This window comes from Sinocyclocheilus grahami, unplaced genomic scaffold, assembly GCF_001515645.1.
Source record: "Sinocyclocheilus grahami isolate Dianchi unplaced genomic scaffold, SAMN03320097.WGS_v1.1 scaffold355.1, whole genome shotgun sequence".
NCBI lineage: Eukaryota > Metazoa > Chordata > Actinopteri > Cypriniformes > Cyprinidae > Sinocyclocheilus > Sinocyclocheilus grahami.
Window position 1 is genome coordinate 1142017 of NW_015505534.1, and position 18148 is coordinate 1160164.

Sequence of the window (18148 nt, forward strand, 5' to 3'; positions counted from 1 at the left end):
ACAATTTAAGGCCTGTAAACCAAATTTAGTTTAAAAAAATGAAAAATGGAACAGTGTTTTCTTTTATAAGGGGCTTTTCATTTGAAAGTTCAAATGAAAGTTCTTTCACAGCTATTCATCTTTGCCATGAAGCAGTGTTCTGAATGCTGATTGGCTATTCTGAGAATGATCCTTTGATGCCTGTGGACGGCAGGGCACGGCAGAGATTGTTGTTGTGTGGTCACCATTGGCGACCAAGGGCTCTGTGAAGGTTGTGGGTTGTAGTAGATGAAACAACTACTACACACCATTCACCCCCCAGACTGGTGTTTACTTATTGTTTAATATGAAAGTAAACAAAAAAGTCAAGTCAAGTGCACCTTCAGGTCAAGTGCATTTTTTGGATTAAAGGGGTCATATGATGTTGCTAAAAATAACATTATTTTGTGTATTTGGTGTAATGAAATGTTTATGTGGTTTAAGGTTAAACAACAAGTGCTACTCTACACTGCTCAAAACTCGTGTTTGAATCATCAGTGGCAAATTCTTTAAATATAAAAAACGTACTACAGTCTGTGAGTCAGAACAGCCGGCATTGTAGTCTACTCTACCAGAATCAGGGAACAGTCCTCCATAAAATGCACTGCACACGTTGTGGGATGTGAAGACCCCTGAGCCTGAGCATGGGCCACCACCTGCACTAGAGGAGATAAGCTGTCACCTGAGTGAGCTGCTGGACTCTGAGCCACTCTCTCAGGCCACTGGAGATGACTGCCGCTCTCCATCTCTGCATAAGGATCTCACATCCAGCTGAGTTTAAAAGCTTAAAGCTACTTCATAGTAACAGTGTAATAAAGGGATTTTAATTTTGTATAAAAGCATTATTCATCCATAGATATACTGCTGTTCAAAAGTTTGGAATCAGTATTCAGCGAGGATGCATTAAATTGGTCATAAGTGACCGTAAATGCTTTTACATCGTTACAACATATTCTATTTCAAATAAATGTGTGTTTTTAACTTTCTCAACTTAACTTTAATGAATCATGGTTTCCACAAAAATATCAACCATCAAAATCAATATGTTAGAATGATTTCTGAAGGATCAGGTAACACGTAAGACTGGAGTAATAGCTGCTGAAAATTCAGCTTGTACTTGTTTAGTACAATTGTACTAATATTTCACAATATTATCATTATTGCTGTATTGTCGATCAAGTAAATGCAGCCTTGGTGACCATAAAAGACTTCTTTCAAATATCTTCACGACCCCAAACTTTTGAATGGTAGTGTAAGTATCATAAAAATAGTCCATGTGGTCTAAAAGATTCACATTCTCTCGTTTTTAGAGGAAGAACACAAAACAGATGATGGCCGAAGTGTTTTGTTGGAGGATTGGACTGATGATGAGGATGGTACAAGGAGCCCAACAATTCACAGGCACAAATTAAACTCTTTCGCACAGAGAGACACAGTGCTAGACATGACCGATGAGGAAACAGAAGAGAAGGACACATGTGAAGATGCTCAGAGATTCATGGATCAAACATTATCTGTCACAAAAGAGATGGCATCTATGTTTGAAAGTGTAAAGAGCTGTGATTACAGTGAGATCCCCCAAAATATTCCAATTTCAGAAATCCCAGAGCATTCTGAGTAAAGTGATTGTGAGGAAGTTGAGGAAACCAATTGGACAACTTCTTCCAGTCTCACATCGTATCTCTAGAAACACTTGTAATCCCATCAGGTTTCCCCATTTGTCCTCAGGGGAACTGATGAATAACAGTGGGATTGATGCTGAAACATTTCCAGCGCCAGGCATTAGGCCAAAGTCATCTCTTAGCACCCCTAAAACGTACCACACGGTTAGATCAAAAGGGGAGGAGATTAAACCAAAGGTCACACCTCAAACTTCAGCCAGAAGCCCTGTAATAAAAATCAGACTTGGAAAAACACACCAAGATGGTACAAGTGGAGAAAAAGTAGGGCTACACAGTCCTAACCACAATCTGCAGCCTCCAACGCCCACTCCTAGAAAAACAAACCCAGCTTCCTGTGACGATCAGGTTTCCATTCCAGCACAGTGCATTTCTAAAGCAAGCGTCTCCCCCTCGGAGCGTTCATACCTCCTACACCTCACCGGTCTTCAGCAATAAAGAACCACAGAACCTTCAAAACCTCTCACACTGATCCAGATGACATCAGGTGAGATAAAAAATAGACACAAATTCATAATGTGATTTAAGACTTTTTTTTTTTGATGCAATCATTTGACCCATAATTTGTTAGAGTTGCCCCTAAATATAATAGATGAGGATGGTACAAGGAGCCCAACAATTCACAGGCACAAATTAAACTCTTTCGCACAGAGAGACACAGTGCTAGACATGACCGATGAGGAAACAGAAGAGAAGGACACATGTGAAGATGCTCAGAGATTCATGGATCAAACATTATCTGTCACAAAAGAGATGGCATCTATGTTTGAAAGTGTAAAGAGCTGTGATTACAGTGAGATCCCCCAAAATATTCAAATTTCAGGAATCCCAGAGCATTCTGAGCAAAGTGATTGTGAGGAAGTTGAGGAAACCAATGGACAACTTCTTCCAGTCTCACATCGTATCTCTAGAAACACTTGTAATCCCATCAGGTTTCCCCATTTGTCCTCAGGGGAACTGATGAATAACAGTGGGATTGATGCTGAAACATTTCCAGCGCCAGGCATTAGGGCAAAGTCATCTCTTAGCACCCCTAAAACGTACCACTCGGTTAGATCAAAAGGGGAGGAGATTAAACCAAAGGTCACACCTCAAACTTCAGCCAGAAGCCCTGTAATAAAAATCAGACTTGGAAAAACACACCAAGATGGTACAAGTGGAGAAAAAGTAGGGCTACACAGTCCTAACCACAATCTGCAGCCTCCAACGCCCACTCCTAGAAAAACAAACCCAGCTTCCTGTGACGATCAGGTTTCCATTCCAGCACAGTGCATTTCTAAAGCAAGCGTCTCCCCCTCGGAGCGTTCATACCTCCTACACCTCACCGGTCTTCAGCAATAAAGAACCACAGAACCTTCAAAACCTCTCACACTGATCCAGATGACATCAGGTGAGATAAAAAATAGACACAAATTCATAATGTGATTTAAGACTCTTTTTTTTTGATGCAATCATTTGACCCATAATTTGTTAGAGTTGCCCCTAAATAGAATATTTTTTTATCAGTATATAATATATACATTTCTCTGCAAAAAATTATATTAAAAAGAATGAATAATATTAAAAGTGAATTAAAACTATATGTACGTATATGAAATATTTATTCCTTAATTTAAATGAAATACATTTTGAAAATGTAATTTGTTGTACTGCTTTAAGATTATATTTCCAGAATTTAAAACAACAGAACCATAATGTGATTAGTCCATACTTTGAATTTAGCATTATTTTTGAACTGATTATTGCTGTATATGTTTTCTTAGGAAAGGACAGCTAAATCACCCCTTACCTGATTTATCCAAAGTGGAGCCGAGGGTATGTTTCCCGAAAAAGAGTGGATACAAACCTCCTAAAAGCCGTCAACCTCCTCATGATCGAACTTCACACCTGGATCTTCCTGTAGTGTTCAAGTCCCCTGCTGAGATCGTGAGGGAGGTCCTTTTGAGCAGCTCTGATGGGTCTCCAGGAAGTCCCTCCACCAGTGGGACCCACAAGCGTCCACACCGCACAGTACCAGAGGAGTTCTGCTGCCCCCAGCAGGCCAGCACACTGATGCAGCAGCTACAGGTATGTAAAGAGTGAATCAGGAAGCACTGAAATGTATTATGTGCATGAACATGAAGTGAAATACTAGTATACTATTTACTCCATAGTATACAGTCGGTAAGATTTTTTTTTTAATGTTTTTGAAAGTATCTTATGCTCACCAAGACTTGTAATGTTATTACAATTTAAAATAACTGTCTATTTTATAATAACTGTTTTCTATTTTAATATTTTTTGTAATGTAATTTATTTCTATGATGTCAAAGTTGAATATCCAGCAGCCATTGCTCCAGTCTTCAGTGTCACATGATCCTTCAGAAATCATTCTGATATGCTGAGTGGTTCCTGCTTAATATGTAATTTTCCTGCTTAGTAATTTCTTTTAAAAAATCATACTAACCCCAAACATTTGAACAGAGTGTATACTGTGTAAGTAAATCAAATCATATTCAGTATGCAACAATAAACATTTTAAACAGTAATATTCTAAATATTATACATATTTGCAGTTTTATGTAAAAGTAGTCCGAGATGTTTAAATCCTGGTTGATATTCGTACTGCTTCCTGTTCACATTAGAGAGGGAAGTTTAAGTGAAACTTAAGTGTCCCTTTGCAGTATGCACTAGTTCTTCACTATGTTTTGACAATTTTTTTTTTTTATGTAAAAAGTGTAGCATTACAAACATAATGATACTCAAAATAATGCTGATCTATCCAACAGGCTAAAAGTAAAGTCAAGTCAAGTCACCTTTATTTATATAGTGCTTTTAACAATACAGATTGTGTCAAAGCAACTGAACCGCATTAATTAGGAAAATAGTGTGTCAATAATGCAAAATGACAATAGTAAACACTCATTTTTCAGTTAAAGGCTCTTCATCATTGAATTCAGTGAAAGATGAAGCCATCTGTAATGTTTCTTTATCTATGTCTTTTATTTTTTCCTCTCTCTCTTATTCTCACATGAAGATTATAACAGGCTGCTTGCCAAGTATGCAGAAGCTGAAAATACTATCGACCGACTTCGCCTTGAAGCAAAGGTTGGCTTTACAGACTGTGTTTATGGTTTTATGCTTTTTTCCCTTCATCTGAAGGTTGACGTGAATTCAGTGCCATACTCGCCCTCGTATCAGCAGGCCTGTCTCCTTTCTGCGTGTGCTCTGATGTCGGCGAGAGCTATTTTTAGACTCCTCAGGCTGAGTCAACACAATATAAATGCAGAATCTCTTTTGTGACCACCATAATCACAGCCCTCAGTTTAACAGCACCATCGTATTCAAGCACAGGCTCATTCTCAAACTGCGGGCTCTCTCTGATTGTGATGTTTTTCCTTACCTCAGACGACACAAACCATTTTAGAGAAATGCTAGCAAACAAATATACAAACTGAGACAATAAGCAGTGTACATACAAAAGCATTACTTGTACAAGTCATATTATCTGCATACTTGTATATGAACACAAATGTACGCAGATAAGTACTTTGTTTTTGCACAGTTAATGCACAAATTATATATGAAAAAACATGCAATTATATTTTTTAATTGATTAAATACTTAAATTGATGCACAGCCTAATTGGCATTATCATTATCATTTGTTTTGATGAAACGAGCTCTGCTTATTTGTCTGATACGGTCATACATTGCCTCAGTGTAGAAAACAGCTAATAAATAACAGTGTGAAGTGACAAAGTGACCTGAAACAAATCTAGACCTGAGCCATCAACAGGATTAAAACAGGATGTCATGTCATGTCTAGTTTTACTGTTACATAACTAAATTAAAAGAGCAATGTTGGTAATTATTTAATGTAGCTAATTTTAGGCTCTTTCTCTGTGCGGTTTAGCATCTCCAGCTGCATTTTCTCTAATGCTCATTAAGTTCTTCAGCCACATGCCCTGGCCATCTGCCTCTGCTTTAACAGACACAACAGCTTGAGATAGACCGGGTTCATTCACTTTAATCCCTTATTGACTTAGTTGTGGTTTCTGGGAATAGGTGTGGGTGATAAATTACAAAACTGTAAAAATGGAAATGGCCTTTCCAATCACTTAAAATTCAGACAGAAATATATCATATTTGTTTGATGTAGGGTAGGGGTCAAGTCATTTACAAATTATGGGATCCCCTATGTGAAAATTTTATGTATAGGCTGGTAAGACTGCTAATTGAGATCTGATGATCTGCTTCTGGTATTGGTCTTGTAATAATAATGATTGTGTTGGAAAATGGGTGGTTCTATTCAAAAGACTCAGAGGTCATGTTGAGGTTATGTTCAGTATGATTTAGTGTCTCAGGGACTTATCAAGAGGGTTCAGTCATTCGCCTCCATTAGGTTTCAGACAGCAACCAAACCCATTACCTCACACCTAAGTCACGAATGTGTGTGTGTGGTAAGGTGCATGGATATCAGCTTATTGACATTGTATTTTCATTGTATTACTCTATCCATTGTCTTATCGGTAAGTCCAGCAGTGGAAAGCATCATTAAATGGCCTGCTTCATGAGCCCTGTTGTACGTGAGTCTCCTCTGTGCTCCTTTGTGGTTCAGCCACTAGTCTGCAGTAAATCTGAGGGTCTGTCACGTGGGCGGGCAAGACAGGGCTTTATTTCTCTGATGGTCTTAGCATCTACATAATGGGTGGCGACACAGTCTTTGTTATGTTCTTCCCACTATATGTTGAGATTACTTGAGATACTTAAGATCAGACGTCACCAATTATTGTATCATCGTCCAGATCCAAACCTGAGATAATATAATAAATATAATATAAACATACATTTTTTCACATAATGGTAGAGTACACCATGTAACAATAAACATGCATTTATGCTTGTGTTGGCATGGAGGTTAGTTCAATTAGCGGAGAGAGTGATGCAGACAGAGGGGAAGAGGAGATCCTCCCATTTCTTCTTCATCCCCTTTATGACAAACACCAGCGTGTAGAGAAAGACTTCTGTAAGCTCATGGACTGGTGAGTGACCTTTGACCAGCATGTGTGAGAATGAACAGCTTTACATGTCAAGCTCGATCTCTTGTTATTTTCATACCCAGCTATCAGAGTTTTAAAGAGCTCCCTGGGATGCTGGACCCAACTGTGACTTTAAAGAGCCATGACTCGCTGGATTTTGGAGTCTCTGCTCCGCCTGGGAATACAAGCTTAATGAACAGACAACAACATAGGACTGTTAATGAGCAAGAGACGACGGAATCTGTTCAGCAGTGAGTCCTGAGCCTGTTTCACATCAGCTTTTCACATTTTTAGAAGCTCAAAGGGGTCAGTAACTTTAGGCAGTAAAGAATAGGTTGAGTGAACATTAGGTATGCTAGCAGTATGTCAGAGAAGAGAGGAATATTATCAGAATCAGAAAGAGCTTTATCGCCAGGTATGTTTACACGTATGAGGCATTTGTTTTGGTCACAGAAGCTTCCACAGAATAACAGTGACAAGACGACACAGAAAATAAAAAGAATAAAAAATTGGATAAGAAAATAGAAAATAATATACAAAAAATATTTAAAAAAATACACAGTATACAAAAAAGACAATAGATGTTACTTGTGTGTACAGGTATGTTACGTACAAATGCAAGGAAATGTAAATAAGAAGTATGCGTGTTAAATAAATGTATAAATAATGTTGTGTATTACACGTTTATTGCCAAGTTAACTGTTCATGAGATGGATTGCCTGAGGGAAGAAACTGTTCTTATGCCTAGCCGTTCTGATGCTCAGTGCTCTGACAGCAACAGTTCAAAGAGGAAGTGGCCTGGGTGTGAGGGGTCCAGAATAAATGGGTGGTTCTATTCAAAAGACTCAGAGGTCATGTTGAGGTTATGTTCAGTATGATTTAGTGTCTCAGGGACTTATCAAGAGGGTTCAGTCATTCGCCTCCATTAGGTTTCAGACAGCAACCAAACCCATTACCTCACACCTAAGTCACGAATGTGTGTGTGTGGTAAGGTGCATGGATATCAGCTTATTGACATTGTATTTTCATTGTATTACTCTATCCATTGTCTTATCGGTAAGTCCAGCAGTGGAAAGCATCATTAAATGGCCTGCTTCATGAGCCCTGTTGTACGTGAGTCTCCTCTGTGCTCCTTTGTGGTTCAGCCACTAGTCTGCAGTAAATCTGAGGGTCTGTCACGTGGGCGGGCAAGACAGGGCTTTATTTCTCTGATGGTCTTAGCATCTACATAATGGGTGGCGACACAGTCTTTGTTATGTTCTTCCCACTATATGTTGAGATACTTAAGATCAGACGTCACCAATTATTGTATCATCGTCCAGATCCAAACCTGAGATAATATAATAAATATAATATAAACATACATTTTTTCACATAATGGTAGAGTACACCATGTAACAATAAACATGCATTTATGCTTGTGTTGGCATGGAGGTTAGTTCAATTAGCGGAGAGAGTGATGCAGACAGAGGGGAAGAGGAGATCCTCCCATTTCTTCTTCATCCCCTTTATGACAAACACCAGCGTGTAGAGAAAGACTTCTGTAAGCTCATGGACTGGTGAGTGACCTTTGACCAGCATGTGTGAGAATGAACAGCTTTACATGTCAAGCTCGATCTCTTGTTATTTTCATACCCAGCTATCAGAGTTTTAAAGAGCTCCCTGGGATGCTGGACCCAACTGTGACTTTAAAGAGCCATGACTCGCTGGATTTTGGAGTCTCTGCTCCGCCTGGGAATACAAGCTTAATGAACAGACAACAACATAGGACTGTTAATGAGCAAGAGACGACGGAATCTGTTCAGCAGTGAGTCCTGAGCCTGTTTCACATCAGCTTTTCACATTTTTAGAAGCTCAAAGGGGTCAGTAACTTTAGGCAGTAAAGAATAGGTTGAGTGAACATTAGGTATGCTAGCAGTATGTCAGAGAAGAGAGGAATATTATCAGAATCAGAAAGAGCTTTATCGCCAGGTATGTTTACACGTATGAGGCATTTGTTTTGGTCACAGAAGCTTCCACAGAATAACAGTGACAAGACGACACAGAAAATAAAAAGAATAAAAAATTGGATAAGAAAATAGAAAATAATATACAAAAAATATTTAAAAAAATACACAGTATACAAAAAAGACAATAGATGTTACTTGTGTGTACAGGTATGTTACGTACAAATGCAAGGAAATGTAAATAAGAAGTATGCGTGTTAAATAAATGTATAAATAATGTTGTGTATTACACGTTTATTGCCAAGTTAACTGTTCATGAGATGGATTGCCTGAGGGAAGAAACTGTTCTTATGCCTAGCCGTTCTGATGCTCAGTGCTCTGACAGCAACAGTTCAAAGAGGAAGTGGCCTGGGTGTGAGGGGTCCAGAATAATTTTGCCAGCCCTTTTACTCACTCTGGATGAGTACAGTTCTTGGAGAGTGGGAAGGGTTGTACCAGTGATTCGCTCAGCTTTGTGTGTGCCTGATCTTCTCCAGTAAGCTGTAAACAATATTTCATTATTTAAATGAATGTAATAGTTTTAGCTAATGATAATAACACTGTTTAGAAACCACTGTTCCTACTGACATTCTACCAGATTATTGTAATTCTGTGATGAAAAGTTTATTGTCACAGACACAATAATGATATTTCTGTGTTTGTTATCTAAACAGCAGCTGTATGTTGTTACCAGGTTTTGTAAGGTAGTTGAGGGTAACAGCAGTTCAGTCCACTCCACCATTATCAACACCTGTGTTGGCTGTTTGCTCTCTCATTCATCTCTTCATTCTCTTTCTTTAGGCAGGCAGCAGCAGATTGTGTCCCTCCCTCCGGCCCATCTGTCAGGTCACAGGTGTGTGACTCTATGGAAACTCACCCAGAGGCTCTTTGCCACTCCTCGGTGTTGCCAGGGCAACTGGGCAGGGAAAGGAAAGCGTCAGGAAACAGGAAAACTCAAAGCAGTAGCCTGACCAGCCTAGCAGAGAGCACAGAACCCAGAACTATGGGCTTAAACGCTAAGGCCAAGACTATCGGAGCATCCCCTCTAGTCAGTGACTATACTTTATTTGTGATGAACAACACTATATATCATATATATCATATCACAATTTATTTCTTAATGTGCATGAGTAATAGAATTTTGATATTATTTAAGTAGAGCTCTTACGTGTATTTGTAAGTCTGTAGGATGGGGTCAAGTCTCCAGAGACAGACAGTGGCTTTATGGGCTCTGAGAGCAGTCAGCTCACTCCTGCTGTACACAGTCCTCTCCAGCAGAGGACAGTGGCAAGGTATGAAGCACCTTCACTGTATACAGCACTTCGACCTGTAATTTAAAAAATAAAAATAAAAACTGAACTATAATGCATTAGTGGTGTTTCTGCTCATAAGTAGGGTTAGGGAATCATCCTGCACCATTTGTGCTATGGACATCCATGATACCTCAAATCTTTTGGTTTATAGAGGAGAGGTGTGTTTTACTTTTCAAGTATGACACTTAGATGATAAAATGGGCGAAAAAGCACTCAAATTTTATTCAGAAAATATGAAAATCTTGTTGACTGTTTTTGCTATCCTAGGAAATGTATAATTTTTATATTTTTCTCTTTCTGATGTTTTCTCCAGTTCCATCAGGCCGTCTGGCCCACACACAAAGAACACAGAAAGACCAGAGTCTGCTCCTCCTTCTAGACAGCCTTTTGCGGTCTCCCCCTCTCATTCACAACCCTCTTCAAATACCCCCAGGAGAACACATCAAGTCTAAAGGATGCACGGGTCCTGTTAGGAGGAGAGGTGGGGAGGAAGGGTGTTCTTCTTCCAGCCTTTCTCCCTCAGTATCCCCCATTCATTGGCCCAGTAGCACCCTCCTGCCCTGGCCGAGCAGCCTGACCAGCCAATCAGAGCATGGGAGTGATCAGGGTGGGTGTAGATTTGACATTTCACACAAAAAAGCATGTAAAAAAAATTGCATACAGAAGACACAATAATAATTGGCAAAATCTTATAATAAGATTCAATTTGTAATCAATAGTTCATCCAATCATGAGTTAATGTATCGTGAACTAAATAAAGAACATTTCACACACTTTACAGCGTTTATTAATCTTATGGTAATTTCTTAATATACAATGCAAAAAAATGTCAACATTTCAGGCTTGATAAATTAACATTACTTAATTAATTGTTAATGTTAATTAACAATAGTATATAAATTAACATTAACCTAAAATAAGAGCAGCAATAATAAAAATAATACATAAAATTGGAAATATATCAACATTAGTTAATTTGTTTTTTAAATGTATAGTTTTATACAACATTAATCCAGGTTAATTGATGTTAATATTAATTTATGTTCTATTGTCTATATATATATATATATATATATACAGTATATGTATGTGTGTATATATATATATATATAGTTAACATAAATTAAATGCTTGTGAAGAATGCTTTTGAAAATTCAACCGTGAATCATTTGAGTTTTTACCAAAAGAAAAGGATTTTTAGATTGCTCTTTCATAGTATTTCATGGTATTTATGGTTACTTGGCATAAAAAAAAGCCAAGGAAGCTGGCATGCCGATAAAATGTCAACCAACCATAAAAATATAAATTTTCTTGAATAATGCTGATATGACTATTTATCTTTCCTCATTTTGTTTCTTATCAGGGGATGAAAAAGCACAGGATGGCCAATATCCACATCCAGCCAACCATCAGATCCGCTCTCACAGAAGCCCTTCCCTCCATGTGCCTTATCACCACGGTGACCACCTCCAAGCCCAAAGTTCCGTTCAGCTAACAAATCACCAGTGAGTTTCTGAAAGGCTGACATGGCCACTGCAGCACAAACAAGCAGAGATTTATGGCTGCTCTTTTGAGCCAGGGCTCTACTGTAAAGGGGTTCTGGGAAAAACTCCAGTGGTATTAAGTGGTCTCTATGAAATCATTTTTTACTTCGTGACAGCCAGAGTTCCATCTGGATAATTAGATTTAATTTTCATTCTTTCCTTTCTGTGATTCAGCAGGAGTTTGTCTCTCAAATAGACTAGCTGAAGAGTGCGCTGGTATGTATTCAGCTCCTCATCAAGAAACCAGCATTAATCACCATTAGCTATTAATAAAACAGTAACCCTGTGTGTATTTGAAATATTCACCTACCCACATCCTCACGCCCACCTCTTCTGGCAGTGCCTGTGTAACTCTCTTTTTGGTCCACACTGGAATGGTTATTTCTAAACCCTGTTTTGATCTTAACTCTAACAGAGAAGCAAAACATGACTTTTGAAGAGGTGTCTTGGCGTGCTAACTTCAAATTGTTTGTATAAGAAAACATTTGACATGCTCTGTGGTCTTTTATGCTTTTTTTTTTTGTTTTGTTTTTTAATTTTCCATTTTTAAATCGATCATTGTAATTTATTCCTGTGTTCGCAAATGTGAATTTTCAGTAGCCATTACTGTTTTAAGTGTCACATGATCCTTCAGAAATCATTTGGTGCTCAAGAAATGTTTCTTCTTATTATTATCAAAATTTAAAACAGTTGAGCTGCTTAACATTTTTGTGGAAACTGATACTTTTATCATGATTCTTTGACAGAAATTGAAATAATAAGTAACATTATAAATATCTTTGTCACTTGATCGATTTTAATGCATTCTTGTTTGAAAAATTATCCGTATTTATAAAAAGAATGGTAGTGTATTAAGCCATGTTTAAAATACCCTGTTGAGAAGCACATGCACTGTTGTTGTTGTTTTTTAAACCTGATGTATAAACAACCCATCTCATGATGTATGATAAAAAAAAAGCAAACATAAATAAAAATCTAATTGGAACTGACTTCCAGATAGGCACATTAAAGGGATAGTTCACCCAAAAATGAAAATTCTGTCATTAATTACTCACCCTCGTGTTGTTCCAAACCCGTAAGACCTTCGTTCATCTTCGGAACACAAATTAAGATATTGTTGTCACTTTGGACGCACGTTCACGACAGTATCATTATCTTTCCTCATTTTGTTTCTTATCAGGGGATGAAAAAGCACAGGATGGCCAATATCCACATCCAGCCAACCATCAGATCCGCTCTCACAGAAGCCCTTCCCTCCATGTGCCTTATCACCACGGTGACCACCTCCAAGCCCAAAGTTCCGTTCAGCTAACAAATCACCAGTGAGTTTCTTAAAGGCTGACATGGCCACTGCAGCACAAACAAGCAGAGATTTATGGCTGCTCTTTTGAGCCAGGGCTCTACTGTAAAGGGGTTCTGGGAAAAACTCCAGTGGTATTAAGTGGTCTCTATGAAATCATTTTTTACTTCGTGACAGCCAGAGTTCCATCTGGATAATTAGATTTAATTTTCATTCTTTCCTTTCTGTGATTCAGCAGGAGTTTGTCTCTCAAATAGACTAGCTGAAGAGTGCGCTGGTATGTATTCAGCTCCTCATCAAGAAACCAGCATTAATCACCATTAGCTATTAATAAAACAGTAACCCTGTGTGTATTTGAAATATTCACCTACCCACATCCTCACGCCCACCTCTTCTGGCAGTGCCTGTGTAACTCTCTTTTTGGTCCACACTGGAATGGTTATTTCTAAACCCTGTTTTGATCTTAACTCTAACAGAGAAGCAAAACATGACTTTTGAAGAGGTGTCTTGGCGTGCTAACTTCAAATTGTTTGTATAAGAAAACATTTGACATGCTCTGTGGTCTTTTATGCTTTTTTGTTTTTGTTTTGTTTTTTAATTTTCCATTTTTAAATCGATCATTGTAATTTATTCCTGTGTTCGCAAATGTGAATTTTCAGTAGCCATTACTGTTTTAAGTGTCACATGATCCTTCAGAAATCATTTGGTGCTCAAGAAATGTTTCTTCTTATTATTATCAAAATTTAAAACAGTTGAGCTGCTTAACATTTTTGTGGAAACTGATACTTTTATCATGATTCTTTGACAGAAATTTAAATAATAAGTAACATTATAAATATCTTTGTCACTTGATCGATTTTAATGCATTCTTGTTTGAAAAATTATCCGTATTTATTTTTAAAATAAAGAATGGTTGAGAAGCACATGCACTGTTGTTGTTGTTTTTTAAACCTGATGTATAAACAACCCATCGTGTTCTTCAGACTACAAAAAATGCTTTTTATGTGTTGTTTATTTGCTTCAGAGAGGCTCTTCAATCTCTACAGCGAGAAGTGAACCGACTGAAGGAGAGACTAGAGGGAAATCTAAGACTCTCCAAACCTGCCAGTCTTGTTAGAGTGCCCGCTTCTGCCACGGAAGATACCAGGGATCAGGCATTCCCAAGGACCGCAAGGTCCCTGAAATCTATTGTTGCCATTTTGATCTTAGACTGGCCAATATTATATATGTTAGCTAAAACTTTTAATTTATAAAGTGATTTTATGATGTTCCTTATTTATTAGGTCTTCAGACAGGAGAAGGCGGCAGACAGAGAGAGAGAGGGAGGAATGGAGAACAAGAGAGAGGAAACTCACTAAGACCCACTCTGAGGCAAAGATCAGCGTCTTTACGTCGACATCGGCCTCAAACTGATCTGAGTGCGTTTAGCTACATGTACATTTTTCAAAGTAGAATACATTTGAATGCAAAGAGATTTTCTTAAAGGGGTCATATGATGCGATTTCAATTTTTCCTTTCTCTTTGGAGTGTTACAAGCTCTTGGTGCATAAAGAAGATCTGTAAAGTTGCAAAGACTAAAGTCTCAAATCCAAAGAGATATTCTTTATAAAAGTTAAGAGTCAACCACGCCTACCTAAAATGGCTCGTTCTAACACGCCCCCACATGTCTACGTCACGATGTGGGAAGATTTGCATAACGCCGCCCAAATGTTCATGCAAAGAAAGAAGGCGCAACTTTGATTCTCGCTGTAGTATTGTTGCCGCCACCGCCATGTCGTGAAGGCGCTGTGTGTTTCATTGTGAAAGCGAAACTACTTTGTTTGGCCTTCCAAAAGAGGACACAACTAGAAATCAGTGGTTAAGTTGTATTTACAACACTATTCCGGAACAGTTCAACCTAAATATTCAGAAGTGTGCCGCGCATTTTATGGAGGACTGTTTCCTGATCCTGGTAGAGTAGCCTATAATGCCGGTGCCTGTTTCTATAAAGTGGGGCAATTATAACTTAGCAAGGACAGTCTGTTGCTTCTGACTCACAGCCTGTAAGTAAGTTTTTATATTTAAAGAATTTGCCACTGATGATTCAAACGCGAGTTTAGAGTAGTGTAGAGTAGCGCTTGTTGTTTGTCGTTGCTCCAATCACAAATGCAGACATGGTTTTATGTTTACGCAGCGCGATACGCAATGCAACGCGTAAAAAGTCATTATAATCAGTAACAAATGCCTCGTTTATAATGGGGTTTACTGGTTTTGTCTCGTCGCGCCGGGAGACGGCATCACAGTATGTTAAGGGGCATAACATTTCCGTCACACACTTTAGGTATTCGGCCAATCACAACGCACTGGACAGCTGGCCAATCAGAGCACACCTCGCTTTTCAGACCGATAAGCTTTGTAAAAATCGAACGTTTCAGAAAGGCGGGGCATAGAGGAGAAACAATAATGTACAGTATGTGGAAAATAATGTGTTTTTTAACCTTAAACCGCATAAACACATTGCATTACACCAAATACACAAAATAATGTTCTTTTTAGCAACGTCATATGACCCCTTTAATGGTCCTAAATGACAAAACGCTTGGATGTCATATTGGTTATTTGAATCTGTTAAGCTCTGATAGAGATATTAAATTACTTTTTCACCATGCTTTTGTTAACCCTTCAGCAACTGATTTTGAGCTAGTCCAGTCTGAGCCACGACCATCAACATTCAGACATGTCCTGGTACCAATGACATCAAGAGGAAGAAGACAAACCAGAGGATTTGTACATCACAAAGAGGACAGTACCTGTAAGAAAAGATCTTTGTTGTAACTCAACATGACATGACCAGGTTTTGGTATGATGTTCAAGAACAAATTGTGGTCATTTTAATTGAACATCAGCAGACAGATCCAACAATAGTGATGAAACCGAATCAAGCCGAGGGCCAGAAACTGCCTGCCCATATTGCATATCAGACCGCACTGGTACTTTGACACGTAAGCATCTTATCATGATAATGGGGGCTAAAGTTTACTGAACTTACAATTTCATGAACTATCCTCCTGTCCTTTACACTATTAATAAAAGGAGTAGGAGCTCTCCACATCTCACACAGCCTTCCTGCAACCACTGCCCATTGTGTGATGCATTACAAGCCAATCAAAGAGCCTCTCAACCAGGTTTGATAAATCATTATCTATAAACTAGTTTTTTATAGTTCGTCCTGAAGATGTGAAGTATTTGCCTAATACAACTTGTATCACCAAGAATCATGTTGACTATCAAATGTGTGTTTATTTAGCCAATCAGATGCCAGTCTCGACCCCCAGTGGGAGTCATCCAATGAGATCCTCCTTACAGAGGAACAAAGGAGGTGTAAATGTGACTCCTCCCCCCACAGTCCTGGGAGGTGTTCCAGTTGTCCCATATGTTCCTGTCTATCCTTCAACTCTGTGAGTACCTCAGGATAAAGTGGCCATTAGCTTAATTTACTTGCTTCTTCCTCTGCAACTGCTTTGATCAATGAATCAGACTCTAAAAATGCATGAGAACAACTTCCTCTCAACTTCCTGTCAGTCGATGAGTTTTGCAGGCTTGATTAAAACTCGTCTGAGACCTCTGTGGAAATCTGAGATTCAAAATCGAATTTAATCCTGGAGGGAAGCAAAGTTTTACGATTTCAAAAATTGCAAAACCAGAAGCATTATGACGTAAAATGAAGAAATAATTCGAATATAATGAACTATTTTTAGGTGACAAATTAAAATAAAATGTCAGATTTCAAATAATTCTGATTCATGATCCAAATAATTCTGAAATTCAAGCTTTGAATTGATTTTTTTTACTTGTGTTGATAATATAATTTGTTGATGGGGAAAAAAGTAAGACATTTGAACCCTACTGTATATTATTATTGTTATTATTTAATAACATTTTTATTTAATAGTTTATTATTATAGAATTTAATAACATTATTTGAAATGGAAAACTTTTGTAAAATAGTTTTTTACTATCACTTTACTGTCTTGCTGAATAAAAGTTTTTTTTTATTTTTTTATCTTACTACCCATGATATTTTTAGCAGTATCATATAATATTATTTATATAATAGTTTTAAGTAACATACAACTAACTCCTCTGGTGTAACTGTCCACAACAGATTAATCATTCTGTCCTTTTCCTGCAGTTACTTCTCCAGCCCTGTGATGACACAGGCCTACTCACAGCCCTTTAACATCTCAGTCAGTCCTGTCAGAGATGCGAGGCCAGGGGTCAGAGGTCATCGTAGACGCTCTCTCTCTTTGGACCATCAGCAGTGCTCTCTAAACAGCTCTCTGACCCGCACCATCACGGCAGCTAGAAACATGAGAGAGGTCTCACATCGCATGGCTCACTCTCAGGCCTCAGGACTACACAGCACTAGCTTCCTCACTACATCCTGCACCTACTGACACCAGCGTTTGCATTTGTTCTTTTAGCAGATGCTTTTATCCAAAGTCACTTTAAATGAGGAATTATACTTTTCTACTGCTGAGCTGTGAAGAAAGTCACATTTGTTCATTATTATTAGTTTACGAAAACAACTAATTTTCTCATAGCGATGTGACCGATAATGTAAGACATGTAACACTTCAGCGGGAAATGATGGAAAGTGTGAAATGTTTTAGGTGAACAGCTACTTTTAGAGATTAATAGCTGCATTATGGCAGCTTAAACATTCCAGGTTTGTATATGCAGTGACCCCAAAAAATATTTGGAATCTTAGGCCACACTTAAGATTTATGCATCATTGAGTGGTGTGTATACAGTGCAACGAGTCCCACAAGAGTTTGTAGCAGTATTGAGGTCAGTGTGAAAATACCAGCGTGCATTTCACTTTGTGGAAACAATAATGGGATAGTTATTAGCATACGTTTTTACAGATTATGCAGTATTGTTACAATATATATAGCTTTCTGAGGTAAATGTCATTTTAGTAATGCTTTGTAAATTTAAACGAACTAATTATTTTGGGCATCTCCCAGTCAAATTTAATGTCTAATAATGTTTTTTTATGTTTCTGTCATGTGGTTTGTATTTATAGAGCTGTACTTTTTTTATACTATATTTACCACTATAAATGTTTCTATAATATTTGACATGGTGTGTCATGTTGCTATTTTTCCTTACAGCCATTTCACCAAGATTTATTTTGCTCAAGATAAAGGACTGGACCTTCTCTTGACCTTCCTGTAGCTGCAAATCTGTGTTGAGAGCCAGCTAGTCTATCATGTATTCAGAAACCAGTGATCAAGGTTGGTGGCC

At 38.1% G+C, this 18148-nt stretch overlaps 1 protein-coding gene across 1 annotated transcript; it reads left to right on the forward strand.

The window, feature by feature from the left end:
• Positions 1-616: 616 nt before the first annotated feature.
• Positions 617-17583, forward strand: LOC107548775 (AT-hook-containing transcription factor-like; the record flags this gene model as incomplete). The annotated part of the gene is given in 21 exon segments (XM_016229581.1): positions 617-770; positions 1329-1411; positions 2322-3003; positions 3006-3087; positions 3461-3768; positions 4714-4784; positions 8131-8276; positions 8357-8524; positions 9504-9750; positions 9891-9994; positions 10329-10452; positions 10454-10622; positions 11379-11520; positions 13884-14033; positions 14143-14170; positions 14172-14277; positions 15525-15650; positions 15745-15844; positions 15932-16023; positions 16146-16296; positions 17031-17583. Coding segments are annotated over 21 exon segments (3498 nt in total), but the record flags the coding sequence as incomplete, so codon positions are not given.
• Between the last annotated feature and the right edge of the window lie 565 nt (positions 17584-18148).